The 17,694-nt window shown below is 39.6% G+C and overlaps 1 protein-coding gene across 1 annotated transcript in view; it reads right to left on the bottom strand.

Moving 5' to 3' along the window:
• Positions 1 to 235: 235 nt before the first annotated feature.
• LOC124152830 (transmembrane protein 151B-like) overlaps positions 236 to 17,694 on the bottom strand; it is an 84,066-nt gene continuing 66,607 nt past the window's right edge. Inside the window, exon 2 of the mRNA XM_046525877.2 lies at positions 236 to 6,692. Within this exon, the coding sequence (XP_046381833.1) occupies positions 4,857 to 6,692 (1,836 nt within the window). The 3' untranslated portion in view covers positions 236 to 4,856. The remainder of the gene's footprint in view (positions 6,693 to 17,694) is intronic.

Genomic DNA, 17,694 nt, shown 5'->3' with positions numbered 1-17,694 from the left:
TAAGCAATGGTATCAGATAACCAGTTCCTGTGCATGCGGGTTTTTTCCATTGAAGTACCAAGAATTCCAGAAATGTATTGAATCGTACCCGGCCAAATGACCTGGTACCGACCGTATTTCTTACTGTGTTTGCCAATCATCTGTGAGATGTATGTTTTGGAGCGAAGATGGTGTGGTTTGCAGTACTCATGTGATGAAACCCTAAGTTATAACAAACACGGTTTAGATGTTCATTTTATTATTTATGTAAAAATCAGTATAATAATTCATGTGAACAAAGGTGCATTATTTCATTATTGACCAAAAGTCTCCAATCGGTGCATATTTACCAGCAAAAACACTTTGATTCTCACTCGCAACAAAAATAAATAACAAAGATATGATTTCAACACCTTTCAATACCCAGGTCTCATCGTTTTCAAAATCACAAACAGTTCATCACAAAACTACAAACAGTTCATCACAAAATCACCACAAGCAACATTTTCCATTTGGGACATAGGACATCTGGTCGCAGGTCATCATTACGACGAGGATACGTCATCACTCAAACCAAGATGACAGCTTATGTAAAAATAGCATCATAATAACTGTACACGGGTCACCAAGTTGATTAACAAGTTGTGACACTTCCATAATGGCTTATTAACCCTCAGCAAATCGATTCCTTGTTCTTCAGAATATTCTGTTCAGCTTCCATTGGAAATGGTTAGATGAGGACCTTTTTAGTCTTTGTCCCAAGATGACCTTGAGTTGTCTTTACCTACTTTCACTTGTACCATATGTTCCAGTGTTCAGGGGAACAATTGACTTGCCTTTGCATGTGTTTGTAAATGGTGCCACTGATGGGGCAGAATTCGTTTATCTTTACGCGAACACCTGGTATCATATATGATATAGTCAGACTAATGCAATCGAGATTATCGTATGGAATGAGTATTGTTGTGCTGTTGTTAGACAACAAACAAACACTTTTTTTGCAAATTGTGCGAGTGGTGGAAGCTAGAACAGCATGTCACCACTGATTTTCAGTGTTCATTCAATTGTCACCACTATTTTGCTTTTTACGCCAATTGGAGTCTGTTTCGGTGTATAATTGAGACTGGTTCTTCCCTGGTGTTGACGTGTTATATTGTGATTATAGAAAAAAGGTTTTGTCGCTGTTGTTTACTTTACGCCTCCGAAGAAAAGCGGCTTGGATTAAAGACTAGCTCATGTACAAATGTCAGAAAAAAAACGCTCCCAATATTTCTAAAACTAGCCTCTTCGTAGAGTAACTTTGTAGCTTTATCTTTACAATTTAGCGTTGTCGTCTATCCGAGACATGCTGGTTTTGTAATTAGCATAGCATTATTCTTTCTCATTTATATGAAAAATCTGGCAACAGCCATACCATTTTTTGGGTTATGACAGCGGGTTGAGATGACAAGAAGTTTACAGTTAAGGTTTAAATCCCCTTAACGCTGAAAACGACGCATCTACTTCAGTTTGGTAGTGTCATTAACGGTCCGAATGAATGAATGTTAAACCTCACGCTAACCCCTATTCGGTTTTGAAGGAAATTACAAATGTCACATCTGTGTTCGAGACTTGTAATTTGAATATCTCTTATACTTATTCACAAAAAGACATTTGACTGAATATTTCATGTTTCAGACACCCTTTTGGAATTTAAAAAAAGACGATTAGTTTTCCGTTTCGTCTTTACTTTAAAAAATGAATGACCAAAGGGAAATGTTCACTGTTACTGTAGCATCTAGGAATGTATTTTTGCAAGCGGAAATATAGTTTTAAAAAAACCATATGAGTAGTTTTATCTACAATGAATGATCCTACAAAAAAACAACAAGATTTCAGAAATGTTCCCGTCCACTGTTGGTGACTGTATTATTCGAGCTGTTTACCGTTACTCAGAACATAGCCATTTTTTTCACAGTCTTTAAATAGTCCCCAGAACACGGGTTGCAAGTATATCTGTGTGGGGACTAGGCGTATGTACAAATAACTACCTTAAAGGATGTCCTCTAGCCTCTATCAGGAGTACAGAAGTTTTTATCAGATAGACACTTTTAAAATCTCTTTAAATGAAAAATATAGGGCCAGTGTTTACAACGCCATGTTATCACCTCCGTCGCTCACAGCGTTTTACATAAAAGTACCATTAATTGTATTTAACTTTTAATATTTTTGAACCACATATCGATAAAATGTTCAGTTCGATTGTAATTGACTTTTGTTTGATATCAACATTTAGTCATGTCAGTTGGACTGCTGTTATGTTGCCATTAAATATGTTTTTAAAGCACCACGACCGTCCGAGTTTTCTAAGTAAACAGCAGACATTCTAAGTCAAACACTAGACACGGGTGGCCCAGTCGTCTATGGCGCCGCAATTCGTTATGCAGAGTTGTGTCCCAGGATCGTGGGTTCGAATCCCGGTTCGCCCCAATTATGTTTCTAGGTTTGTCAGCACCATGTCGGTGTTTGTGAATTTCACAGAGACCTGGATCACATCTGGCTCTACTCCCCAAGTTTACGCGCTGTGATTTAACAGTAATATTGTTCAAAGTGGCGAAGAACCCATCTCAATCACCCACTCACTCTTAGTTAAACATTAAAAAAGCAACGTACTCAATCGGAATTCTGACATTTGTCTTTGTTTCAGACACCCGAAACTATTTCCTGATGCAAAACTTATTTGATTAACAATGTTTTCCAGTGCCAGAACACCATTTACGAGCAATGGAACACACACAAAATAGTCTGAATACTTAGAAGCATCAGTATCAAATAACCATATTACCTGTCACAATGTACATAACAATTTTATAAGAACAGCCTGCATCTTCTCTCGTGCTTTTTTGATCAGTTATTCTGTTAATCCAAGAATGACGACTGTAAGTTTTTCAGAAACATTTCCATGAACGTTTTCCATTCACCGATGACACCATCGCGTACGAAACACGCCAAGCCTTCAATATACATGGCAAGCTGCCAGTCACAAATAAAGGCAATATGCATTTCAGAATGGAAATGCTGACAATTGAACCGACCGTGTGCGCCTGATTTACTGGGATCGACGTTTGAAATTGACGAAATCAACCTTGAAATATAAGCAATATTGCACACTGCTATATAATAATTGCTTCCGTCACACGTTTATTGGAAAGTGCAAATGTCATTGCACATTTGCACCTTATTGCATAAATATACCTCAAAGGCAACATTGTACATTTAGAGTGCAATTAATCACAATTGCCTTAATCAATAATGAACATGAAAATCATCATATTTGCATGGTTCACAGTACCAAAATGCGTGGTTTCCATTGGCCGAATTGCTGACGGTTAACACCGGAGAGTTACCCAAAATGCACCAGGTATCCGTTAGCGGACATCTTTGCGAAGACATCGCTTTCGTGAAACGGGCGGAAGGAAGCAACACATTTTGGCGCTGCGATATATGTCCAAATTGTTCCTATAACATCTACCATCTACGCATGACGAGATAAGAGCAGGTACGTAGCCAGCTGCATCTTCATTAAAAAATGATCAGAAGACCGGTTTGATGTAGCGGCTATTGTGATGGTAATTGGTTCGAACTGGATGATGCACAACAGTATCCTTCGGAGATGACGCTGAAACACGCTGGACACAATTGATACAATAGTTCCACTTGCATAATATATAATTTAAAATGAAACATAATATCTGTACATACATGCAGCTTGTAAGAAATGTTTTGAGCTTGAGAAAGATTCTGAGCATATAAGCCCATAGGTTCATCAAATATAAAATCTTTTCAATTAAGAAGTTTTAAAAAAACAAACCATCTAGGTGAACTGATGTTATGTACAAATTTTGCTAACAATTTCACTGATTGTCATAAATCGATTAATCCATTCAAATTACGCCTTAATATTAAGTACTGTCTTCTTGTCATCCGTCATAGCAATATTGAATCAAAATGAAAATGATATGTACTGATAAACAACATCAACTTGGTTGTTTAGTATTTGATAATGATACGCATAATTCTAAATATACCAGACCAAATATAATGTAATATATGACGATACTAATAAACTTTCGAATGTGACATTGCTTTTATCCCAGAACATGCAAATCTATGTATTTGTAATTTAGTTGGTATGTCTTGTCAAGACTTTCCCATCTTAGTATCCTTGTCAAACGTTGGATAGTATATTACTGCTACACTTTACATCAATACATATTTTCAGAGTCGCAAGATTTCCAAGCTTACCTACTCATTGAATTAGGATCTTCAATGGAAATGAAGATATGAGCAGCTTCACATATTGCCTTAATATTAAAACCAAGCAATTGTTCGGAGGGCAACTTCTTCATCTATGGGTGCAAATACTAGCACCCTGATGAAGCTTCATACAGCTGATTGTCCAGCTTCACCAAACCGTCTTACCAGTGTTGATGAAGATGGCCAGACAGAGAAGGACTTCCTTATTAACAGATAAAGACAGCGCTCAGCTTCTTTGTGTATTCAATGCTACGTTTCGGTGAAGATGCTTGTATCGTTTATCATGCAAGTTGTCGCCATCATCCCGTCATCATTTGTCACTCTGTTTGTTAATCTCTGTGTAAATGTTATTTAAACAAATTAACCATAACCCAGCTGTCAATCACTTGTGTGATGCTAGCACCTGGCATTGAAAGAATACATCTGAAGTACATGAGAATAATTCATTGATAGCTTCTAAAATACCACTGAACGATAACGGTTTCCGCAATAGCAGAAACTAACGATTCATATTAAACATTAAACAGGATTCTGCCTGACCTTTGTTAATTCGACTCGTTACAACTGAAGTCTCGACGTCATCACAGCGACGTCTCCATGCAATGAATTGTCCGGTAATGTCTTTGTGCTGTGTTTGGGGACAGGAGACGGCGATTGTCCTGTCCTTGACCTGCTGCCTCCTCCCCCACTGGGTACTGGGTCGGGGGTCCGTCGGCTGCGTCATTTACCCTTTGCATTTGCAGGGCCTCCTCATAGTGTGGCGGTGGAGGTTCGTCGTCCCCTGTCCCCGAGGTTTGCATATCATCAGTGTCAATCTGATCAACACTGGACATTAGAGGGTTGTCGTATGAATGACTATGGTGTAATGGTCTGACGACACTGGTTTGATTTCCGTTCACTGGGCAAGTGGGTCGCCTGTCTGCGTTAACGGCATTATGTGTCACGTGACGCGGACTGTCCTGGACGAATGACGGATTGTCGTTAAGACCACCTCGGCTACTTAACCTTGACATTGAGACGGAAGACGCAGACGGATGCATCGATATGATGTGATCTTCGGGTGTCTCGGGGGTGGGTGGAAGTACTGTGTTACGCATAGCAGGAGCGAAAGTGATTGAACTTGTGGGACGCTTTCGCCTCTTTCGTCTCCGTCTCCTTCGGTTTGAACCGGAATTGTTGATGTCATCGTCCTCATTTCCGGACAGATTATCGTCTGCTCGACTTACCACTCGCGTATTTCCGGTAATCGCCGTGCAGCTGTTGTATCTCCGAACGTTCGACAGGACATCACGGGAGAAAAACGCACGTATAAAGCCACTACTCCTTGAAGGCGGTAATGCAGAGAATGTTAAACTCCTTGGCGTCGCTGATCCTGATGAACTGATATTTCCATTTGCATCGGAAGTGAACCTTTGTAAAGAGGGTTCGAGAAGCATTGCCTCGGAATAGCTGGGCACAATAGCGTTATTATTACGTATATTCATCTCCAGATCTGTGCTATTCATTGTACTCACTCTAGAAATCGGGTTTGGCTGATTAACTAAATTAGTACCAAACAACTTGTGAACGTGGTAATGCAAATGGGCTGTTTTGTATTCAATAATCACACGCAAAGGCCAAGAAAGGAGAAGAAAGGATCCCAGCCAGAATATCACATGGGACACATACCAAGGCAGATTATCTGGATCAGCGAATGCAATCATATATTCTTTGAAGTTGACATTTAGTAGATCCATTCCTTCCCTTCCTTCCATGTAATCGTCTCTTGATTCGTAGTCCTGAAAGAACTGAGCTCTCTGATCCTCAAACTCACACTCAGATTCTATAGTCGAAAAAGAGAAGCCTTTTGTGAATCTGATCTTTGTGGCTGGGTATTCTTCTAACCCAACGAGCGACTTTGATATATCCTTCACTCCACAATGGGTAAAATTAAACGCAGATCCGGCCGTACACGAATTCACTCTTTCATAATAAACCTGGGTCGACGTGAAAGCGTCCCCGTTGCGATATCTCGTTACTTGTCGGGTCCTTCTGACGTAATGGTAACAAATAGCCTTCCACCATATGATGGGAATAGCATCTTTCATTTGCAGGACCTTATCGTACACTGAATTGATATCCACCTTGTATTGCAGCTCTATCCGTGTATGGCTGTGCCAGCACTCCACGAGGTAAACAAGGTAGAGCATGATGACGAAAGCCACGGGGATGTAGATATAACCGTCGTTGCATGGGCTGGTCCTGTCGATGTGGCTGCGAGTGAAGGAGTAGTACTCTTGTATTACTCGCTTGACGACAGCCAGTCTACACCAGGCAATGGCAGACAGACACCCGTAGATGAGGAGGGTTAGAATGAGACATTTCCAGTGTGCATCGCGTCGGAGGGATCCACAGAAAGACTGCTTGATCGGTCTTTGCTGTAACGAGAAGACAGGTATTAGAAATCAAGATAATAGCATACACGATAACCATAATCTACACGAGTAACCTACTGATCAACGTTTTTGTAGCAATACAATCAATAATCATTTGATACTACTACTACTACTACTACTACTACTACTACTACTACTACTACTACTATTACCACTACTAGTACTAAGGATGTGGGACATAACTCAATGTTAATGTTGATTTGTTGATGATCTGTTCTGCTGGACGGTACAGAAATGAGTGTCAACCAAGCGAAGTTCCTTATCAAATGGCCCTGACTCAGTTTTTCAAGGAAAGGCTATCTGAAAGACAACTATATCGAGTTTATGTGCAGTTTGTTGAGAAATGTGGCAACCCGAGTTCTTCGCTTGGATGAAGTCGGTTGGCCTGAAAAGTGAAACAGACGGCTTTCTGTTTGCTGCTAAGGACCAGTCACTTCCCACTCGAAACCGTCAATGTTTGATTTATCATCAAAATGTAAATATGAAATGTAGATTATGCAAGGAATTTAATGAGACTGTCCAACACACTGTGGATGCCCAGCTCTGGCACAAAGACACTATCTTAAGCGACATGATGGAGTGGCTGGATCATTTTATTACCGTCTTCTCCATGCTTGTGGTTTCGACACAGAGGTCAATACATTGTACATCCCAGAATATGTAGTGGGCGTAATGGAAAATGATAAATACAACATTCTTTGGAAAAGGCCCGCATAAGGTCTCAGACGTCTGTCCGTTTTGATAAATCCAATGAAATCATTTATATTAATAATATTGAATTTTCTGTCCCTTTTGACACCTATGTGATTGACAAGATTCAGGAAAATCATGGCAAATATGTGGACCTCGCTTTCGAAATGTCACGCTTGCATCCCAAGTACCTGGTTGTCCGACTTCCCATTGTTCTCGGTGCCTTAGGTTTTGGTACCTCCCAATCTGTTGACTGACACTGGGAGAGTACCTGGGTTTGCTGTCAGGAATACAGCCCTTCTGACAATCTGGGTGATGCAGAAGGCTGAAGCCTTGAGGAATCTTCACATTCTCCGAAAACTAGGCAGCGCTTCATGTGAGAAGTCCCATTCTCTGTCTGGGCTGTGTGTAGATGGGCAATGAGCTGATGATGAGCTAATCCAGTGCCAGGATCCCCTAAACTCTCTTTGCTGCATTTTTTATTATAATTTTTAAATAATAATAAGGGGTATGGTGCTGGCAAACCTGGAAACATAAACGGGGCGAACCAAGATTCGAACCAAAATCATATGTTCCTGGCGTGCTCAAGGGGCGCAACTCTGCACAACGAATTGCGGTGGCATAGATGACTGTTCCACCCGTGTCCCCAGAGCAGGTACAAAAGCTTGTAAGATGACTGGTCTTGGTTTACAGGTTCTATTGCGTGGATCGATGCTCATGATATCAATCACTGGATTGTCTGGTCCAGACTCGATTATTTACAGACCGCCGGCACATAGCTGGAATATTGCTGAGTGCGGCGTTAAACAACCAACCAACCAACCATGGCAAAACTCTTCCTTAATTATTGTTGCTGCATACATTTTATCATGAGGTATACACTTGCTTAGCTATTATATTGTTTATAGTTATGCCCCACAGAGTAACACCTGCCTTTGATTGTTCCACACTTCAACGTTAAATATGTTCCGAATTATCGCTTGGCCAGAAACCGTAAATTAGGCTTACAATCGTTTAACTGTGATCCGGACGACTGCATGCAAACTCTCTCAGGGTCACAAATTATTAGATCGGATGATTAACGGGGCTTAAATGTTAAATTGGTTTGTGCGCTGATGTATATTTATGTCTTGATGCCATGTGAAAGATAGAGGTTGATAGAAGAACCTGTCCCGAGTAAATGTTTGAAGACCAGAGCCATGGCGACATTATTTCAGGAGGGACGGATATTCCGTAATACCGAGGTGCGAGTAGGTTACACAATATACCCATATTTGTTTTTCTGACAAAAAGTGTAGAACATTGTGGTCGACAATTTTTAAACGACGTCATATAAAAACGCCGGTGACATGACATTGACATCGTCATCCTTTCTTATTTTTGACAATGCATTGATATGACGTGGAATAAAAAAACGGCATGAACTAGCCAATCAGCATAAAGCATGAAGCCAAAATCATAATTACTCAAAATGACTGCACATTAACTGTAAGGAAAAGACATAAAAAATGTATACACTTGAAAATTGGATTTGACCAAGACATTGCAAACGTTTTCGAAACGTTACTGGGCTGAACACAGTCGCATGAACAATGCAAAGTTAAGGTCTAAAACACAAGGATGACACCCGTATCAAGACCCGTGAAGATTCCGGGGTAGAATAGGTCTTCAGCAACCCATGCTTGCCATAAAAGGCGACTATGCTTGTCGTAAAAGGCGACTAACGGGATCGGCCGGTCAGGTTCGCTGACTTTGTTGATGCATGTCATCGATCCCAATTGCGTGGATCGATGCTCATGATATTAATCACTGGATTGTCGTGTCCAGACTCGATTATTAAAGGACCGCTGTCATATAGCTGGAATATTGCTGAGTGCAGCGTTAAACAACAAACCAACCAACCCGTAACAAATACTTCACCATCGAATTACCATTCGTTATTGGTTTCATTTTCAGTCGCTATCAAACACAGGTGCATACTTTATTTTGCCCGGGAGTCTAGACCCTTTTCCCCTATGGGAAATACATGCGAAGTTCACTCACAGAAGTAGCCCCTGAATCGGATCATCACACGTTGATGGTCATAGTTCCAGTTCCATACTCTGTTCCATGGTGGCGAGAGATCATCACTCATATCTTACAAACGAAAGCATATGCCTTGACCTGAATGTCCTTTCATATTTATGGAAAGGTATTACCTCTATGCTGTCTTCTGACATATCACATAACATGTCATTTGTTCTTATAAAATCAATATTCATGAAATAAATCAGAGAACGTCCTTGCCTCGGTTTCAACAATGAAGTTATAACGCTCTCGTAATACATCATAGAGGCCTTTGAAGACGTATTTCCACATCAAAGACTAAAACCTGTTATCGCCTCATCAAATCTATCAAATTACCAGCAATCGTGTCTGCGACAATAGATAACTTCTATCAAGACATCAGAAAGTCTTAAAAGGCTACTCAACTCTCGAAAGAATAAAATTTACCTAAATCAAAACCGACCTGAGAGCATGGCTTTCTTCATAATATCACATCGCCTTCAAAGCTCAGCCTCTAAGACCGTCGAAACGAAGAGAGACTGATTTCGTAATGGCAATTCAATAAATAGAAATGAGGAACAACTTTGAGTCTTGCTTTATTGCCGAGTAGTAATCAATGCCCATCTTTGATGGCGATGCTTATGATTTAGGAGCAGAAACGCTCCTTTCCTTCTCGTTCCAAAGGAATCGGATCAGCTGGCCTAAAATAAACGTCAACGCATGTCCAAACGTCAAATAATGATTTCATTGTTTTCTCAACCTTGGTTCAGCCGCTAAGAAAAATCGCTCTCCAATTATGCTAACAGCTTGTTTTTTTAGCTCAGTTCATGCAAGTTATGTATTACGAAAGTTAATGCCCTACTTTGAACTCATTAAGAGGATTTTTTCGCAGGTTGAAACTTATATGTTGACTGACAAATTCCTATAATCAGACATTTACAAAGCAATAATTTAATTTCAAACAATGACAACTTGAACATAATGACAAATGTTACCGTTTTAAGTGACGTTTTAAGACTACTCCCAAGACAATTAATTGACGTCATAGAAAAGATGACTTGATCGCTTTCTTAAAGCAATCTGGAAAAGGTAATAGGTTAAAGGTTATATGCTGTTGCAAACTTAACACATGGCAAGTAAATTTAGGGACGTTCATGTTATGAATTTTGACGAAAGACATTCAACTGTGAAGGACTGAAGATGTGGTGGCTTAGGTAGTCACAATATGTTTTAACTTGCCATGTTTACTTCAGACTTGTAGATAGTTTCGTTCACATTTGACATATAGATAACGTCTGAGGTACATAAAGAGTCGTTCTAGAAGAGGTTTCTTTAAGCTCCGAGGTTGATTAACGTGCAATATGAGTTGGCAACACAGAGCTTTTTTCACAAAGAAATTGATACAAAAACTACCCGAAAGAAGAAACTTGTATTGAGATTGGCAGGTGATAATTACTACCACTTATTATCCATCCTGAATCAAGTTTTAACATATGAACAAAATTTACCAACGCAATCAAAGAACATTAAAACTGAAACTCGGATTCGATAAAAAACAGCTGATCAAAACATTTTAACACACGTTGTCGGATCAAGGACAACACACTGAGTCTCGGTTATTAGAACCATGCGACGGACTATCATTCCCCCACGAGGGAGGTAATTCGCCAATTTGATTTTGCTAAAATTGATTGAAATGGGAAAAAAATCCCCTTTCGTTACCACGTCATAAAGTACCAACGTTGTGAAAGTAAATCATGGCCTCTAATTCTCAACTAATGACATTACAGTCTGAAATAGACATTAAATAGCCAATGTCATTAGCCCTCAATCTTCCGATAGAACGGGAAACGCTTTCAAAGAACTCTTTCTCCCTTTCATTTTTGCTTTCCAACTGGTTTGCTTAGGTTTATTGATTAGACGCACGCTGTTAACAGTCATCGAACGGTAAACGACATTTCATGTTTGTGAACACATAGCGCGGAAAAAGTTTCTAAATTAACCAACAAATTTTGCATGAATTTGGTTTAGAGATAAGACAAGGACGTGCTTGTGTTTTTGTATAAGAGACTATCCATCTACTTCAGGGGGAGTATTGATTTTAGCTTGCAATTGTACATCCCGATTCGTGGGAGCGGCAGATATTTTTTACAACTAAACGGTGACAAATATAGTTTTTAGGAGAATCAGACGTTTAAGACCCCTAGTAACCGATGCTTGTGTTAAATAACAGTTACGTAAATCTACAATTTGAACTCTCTTGTAAATCTAGTTGCAGTTAAATATTTAAACTTTTTGTATTTTATTCCATTTTATGACCTTTTAATCGACCGGTAGATTTAGAACTGTCATGATTATGATACCATTCACATTACTATACAGGTCAACGCCACAGAATAACCAGTATCGGTGATGAGGATAACGAACATGACAAGGATTCAAAGTTAATGAATATTTTCATATTCCTATATCTGTTAAAAAGACAAAATTGTCCAAATAAGTGCGTGCGTGCGTGCGTGACTGAGTGAGTGAGTGAGTGGTCAGTTTGAAGTGGGAGGCAAACCCCATGTGAATCTGAATCTAGTTGGAACTCTGGAACCCACATCCTGATAAAATACTTGATGGTTATAAACCAATCTCAGCATCCTTAAAAAGTACGAAATTATGAAACCCCAGACGTGAATGATTCTTACGATAATTGTGTTAAACACTTTCTGTCACGGGAGGGTGACACTTATGAAGCAGTGAAAGGAAAATCGGTTCCCTTGGTCAATGTGATCTCCCTTGAATGTAATTACTTCAGAAAAGGAACTAAAACTATCAATATACGTCCCTCAGTACATGCACTGCAAGCCAAGGAAAACTGGGTCAAGGAAAAAAGTACGTCTCTAGCAAATTAGTTTTCCTTCCAGACTAATTCCGAATGATCGAAGGACAGTCATTGAAATAAACCCGACACGCAAGCAGCATGCAAGGAAGTAATTAATCGGCCGGTCATCGGTTGTTGGAGCCGTTTGTTTAGTTAGGTGCTACCGAGACTAAAAGTTCGTCATTACCGTAAATGAATTCCCTTGAAGTGACGATTGAACCTCGAATATCGTAATGTGAGAAACTCATTCCCAGGATGTAAAACCAGTTTATCTCCCAAAGGGACCAGTTTATAACACCGCCGTTTATAAATGTTAGAAATATGACACCACTTGTCTTTAAATCAGTTGCTGCTTCTGGCCAATTCTCCTCGGACCGGCTCCATATCGGAATTATTGCTTTTCTGTGGTAGCGTAATTTATAATAAACCTGTGGAATTGGTTACAGAATGGCTCTTTATGAAGTTAATGCCATCAATATATTTACGTATTACCGCTGGTCAAAGACTGAATGGAATTGGTTATGTCCACAATCAATAGCAGCTTTCTCCATGTCCTAGGTTTCGAAGAATTGGTCAGCTGGCGGGGGGGGGGGGGGGGGGGGGGGGGTTAATGAGGTTTTATTCTGTGATCGTTGGAATAGAACAAACAGTCGTGAGGGAAATGGCACACCTCAATTATCTTTATAATCGCAATAGCCGATAGCGTAAATATGTTGGAATTGATGATGCATTTCAGAGAGATAACCCTTTGTTTCGTGTGGTGTACTATGTGGCCGTGCACAGAGGACTCCATGCGATGTAGATCTCTGAGATCAAATTCATTGCCGTATTCACATCCATGTTACGTCAAATGAACAAAGTAACAGACATTGGACTCACTAACTTCACTAATGTTAAATTTCGGTACTTGCGAAGGTCGCCACCCTAAGGCGGCTCGAAGTTAGCTATAGAGACAATTTTGCGGTTCGAGAAACCAGTTTTTAGGCCATTGCTTAAGTCTTCAAGACTTCCAGTGTACAATTTTATAATTTCATAAAATCGGAGGGAATTTTTTTCCAGTAATTTCGGGAACAATTTCATTTTAAGAAATATCTACGACAATGCCGCACAATCTGCCATGTCATAGTATTGTGACCAACCGATCATCCTCGTGGGTCAGGGGTACCTGAGACTAATTTTGAATCTGAGGTGGCAGGGAATGGTCAACTAACTGATCATAACATTTGGCATATTTAATAAAACAATGCTTACAGTCATTAAGTCGTTCATGATTCTTCATTGTTTGAGAGTTTATACCGTTGTCATTGAGTGAGTGAATTGGGTTTATAGCCGTTTTAAACAATATTTCACTTACCTGACGGCGAGTCAGTTTATAAGGCAGGACAGCCCGAAGTGATGCAGGTCTCAGATGTTTACTACGAGCAAGGTAATGGGGACAAACCTCGAAACAAAATCGGGGCGAACTCTGATTTAAACCAAGGAACGCAACTCAGCACTGCGGATTGCGGCGCCTAAAACGAATGCATGCGCCTCCGTTACCATGAAGACATTCTAGGTAGTTGTTCTCTAACAAAGCCAATCCCAATATGGATGCCAAGAAAATTGATGCCAGTGATAGATGAGTGTGTAACACAAATGTATTCCACAGAGCGATCCTTTAATATGTTCTAGTATACACCAGAAGTAGGTTTGCAGAGTTAATGGTGAAAATATGATTAGGGGACGCTTATTGATTTGCTGCGTAGTGTAAACATTGAGGTAATAATAACACAAGCAATTTGTCTTCACAGAATAGGGTAAGTAATAGTATAGTACTTTTGTGAGTATTCAGCCAAAAAATTGATATATTAAAGTTTACTTTTTATTTTTGTGTGTGTATGTATGGATGATTCTGTCAATCACATGATAATATGCCAATTTGACGGCCGTGTCACTGCGCAGAACGTTCAAAACGTTTTCAATGGATATTCAACACAAATCGGAAACATTATTTATCCGATGCACGGAAATTGATAAACTATAAAATTATGTAAATTTTATTATCTTCTGTTCTATATTTTTCTTCGTTTTTGCTCAGAATAATGAACAGGGTAGTTCTTGACAAAAAACGCAAATTAATCAACATATAGCAGGTTTTGAGGCGTGAACCCACTACAAACAAATAGCTTTTTAACCGAATAAACATCGCCACAACAAATTAAAACCATGCACAGGCAGTTGAATTGATACAACGCTCATGCAAACATGGCGATTGTTTGCTGCACATCAAAAACATCTCAGTTCTCGCGACTGTTGAACTAGTTTAAAATTGGCTCTTCTGTGAGGAAAATCAAACTCTCTCTCTCTCTCGGAGTATCGTGGTAGAATGGCAATTAACCAACTGTTACGCATCCAGTTCTATATTCAGTCTAGCGCCAGCAAATCTACAGCACGAGACTGAAAAAATAATAACGTTAGCTCATGATTTGATGCATCTAATCTCATTTAAATGAACGCGTTATCGCTATTCCTCAATAAAAAGCAAGAACGCGAACTTTTTACCGTTAGTGAATAGAATGAGGGACGCTGCAATGGTTGTCTTATGCTATGCGTAGCTTGCATTAAGGTTTGGAGATGGGTGATTGACGATATTAACGAAGTATTGCCATTTCTATTTGTTTCAACGTTCACTTGTTCATATTTCGTTCGTACATTTGTGGTGTGTTTTGGCAAAATACGAATCAGGTTTCGTATTCTTCGTTGCGGAATATCGTGTAGAAATATAATTGTAACCAGTCCAACGCTATCCTTTATAGTTTATATATATTATACATGAGACCATTTTAGTAGGCAACAGTAATTCCTATCCTCAACAGACCATAATCCCAATTATAGAAAACATATAGAACACTGTCCGAATGTGGTTACAATTTATCAAATACAATATACCTCCTCATGTAACTCCTTTCCGGGGTTGTGTTTACCACCTAGGGCTGGATGACGTGATGAATCATACAAGCCACGGCATCACTTAAAACACGCTGAAACAACCCTTGTCTTACACATTTGGTTCTGAATTAATGACACGGCAGAAGCTTTCTGAAGGGAAGTTCCTAATGCGTCGTGGTGATGAATTATATCAGACGTACAAACCATATTATGGTAATGTTCGGCACCTTGCCTTCATTTGACGTATCGAAAGAACAATCGGGGTCATGGATTCGAGAACACAGTAGACAGCTACTAAAACTGGCGGACATATTATATATATTAGGAGCTCTGATGGAGGATGTTGTTCCCCATCCATCTTTGAACCTTCCGCGATGCAGCAGCGAGCCATCAGGAACAGTCGGCTCAGATGCTGCATACCATGGATGTTTCAAAATGTCGACCGTATATACAATTCAGTGATTCTATATGTTTAAGATCAGAGGCATCATTCTTGGAGGGAGAAATTTATAAAACATTGGCAACCATTGAAAATAATTTGTATATGAATAACTGAAAATCATGACCCTTTGAGTTTTTTTGTCCATCATTTATAGCATCACTTCTTAATTGACAGGATGAGGAATAAAAACTGAATATTTGAAATGTTTTTTTGTGAGTAACACGAAATGTAACAATCATAAATTAACGAGTCCATTAACGTAAGGAAGAGAAGGCATTTAGAATTCGAAGTGATACACATAAGGAAGAGAAACGCCTTTTAAGGACCTCATTAACATATTCCTCAACCATCTGGAAACCCAGTGGTCCAAGCGATCGCCCGTCCCACTGAAGACTTAGGTTCAGTCTAGAACACAATGTGGGTCATAAACATGTAAAGCCTCACTCACTCATAATCAGAGAGGTAGCATGATATGATCGATTACATATCAATAAAATGCCCCATGTCTGCTCACGAGTGCGCTCAATATTGAGTTTGGTACAAGTCATACATTTTCACTAAAGGTCGTTGTTACCCTTTCAGGCTTTCATATCACATTTCCGTCAGGAATCTGTAGCACTTACAGTAGCACTTAAAATTCATCCTAGCGGTTTATGTAGATCCATTTCAATCTTTCTTCATGCATATTATACATCAGCGGTAAACACTTGCAGTTCGATTAGCATAAAAACGGAATGGAACCTAACGCCAATGTCAAGTCAACATTCAACCGTAACGTAACGTCGGCAGATGGTAATTGCCGAAAAGAAAGTCATACATCTATTCATCCTCCAGGATGAAACGGCCACAGCATAGTCCTTCTGCTTTATTCATGATCAGAACGAAAAACAGAGCACATAATCACGATGGAGCATTGCCGCAAGAAGCCAAATGGGGAGCAATGGTTCCGGGGACTTCTTCTGACTGAGGTGCAACCAGAAATACCGTTATTTCCTGAGGTTAATTACCATCTGTTTCATCATGAAGCAAACCATTCCTCATTTGATGTCAGATCCCAATCTGCTTTTACGGCATTTTCCATGTTCAAATCTGTAATTAAACCTCCTCTGTTATGTATGTATGTTTTATGTAATTCCAGGCCAAGACACCCATTCTTAATATCTACTTTGTGCGCCTTTGTTCTTGAAAATAGACATGCTTAATGCTGGACTTGAAACAGGCAACATGACTGGATGTGCTATCATCATCGAGTACAAAGTTAGAGTGTCATTATTCACTTGGTTTGCTCTGTGGTCAATTGCGCTGCAATTCTACGTGCAAGTTTCACCCCTTCTTGTCGTGTGTCCAAATACAAGGTCCTCACTGAATCTAATTCCTGAGCGGCCAGTACAGTTAACTACGGTTATAACGAACTCAAATGACTACTAATTTTAGTTCGTTATAACCGTAGTTCGTTATAAGCATATATAGAGCATAACTACAGCAAATAGTCGGTACCAGAAAAGTAAGTTCGTTATATCCGTCAGTTCGTTATAAGCGTGTTCGTTATAACCGTAGTTTACTGTACCTGTTTCGTTAGTTTCATGTCCACTGTCTGTACTTCATATTACCCAAATGGTCGACAAAAACATGGTTTGAGGTATATTTGATGTAATAACATGACCGAATGGTGAGGATTCTCAAATGCAATTGAATGTTACCATTCAATCATTTATATATTATTATATTACATATTGACCCAGTAAAAAGGTACACAATAATCATTTAGTTAATCTTAAGTGAGTGAGTTGATATTTAATATCGCATCTAGAATATTCTGCCATACAGCGTCAAGAAACAAAAACAGGCATTCAGCTGTATGAGCGAGCGAGCGAGTATGGTTTTACGCCGCTTTTAGCAATATTCCAGCAATATCACGGCTTCCAGAAATGGGCTTCACACATTGTACCCATGTCGGGAATCGAACCCGGGTCTTCGGCGTGACGAGCGAACGCTTTAACCACTAGGCT

Source organism: Haliotis rufescens, unplaced genomic scaffold, assembly GCF_023055435.1.
Source record: "Haliotis rufescens isolate VD_foot unplaced genomic scaffold, xgHalRufe1.0.p SCAF_3, whole genome shotgun sequence".
Classification (NCBI taxonomy): Eukaryota; Metazoa; Mollusca; class Gastropoda; order Lepetellida; family Haliotidae; genus Haliotis; species Haliotis rufescens.
The sequence above is the reverse complement of the archived record's forward strand: the minus strand, read 5'-3'. Positions and strand labels throughout refer to the sequence as shown.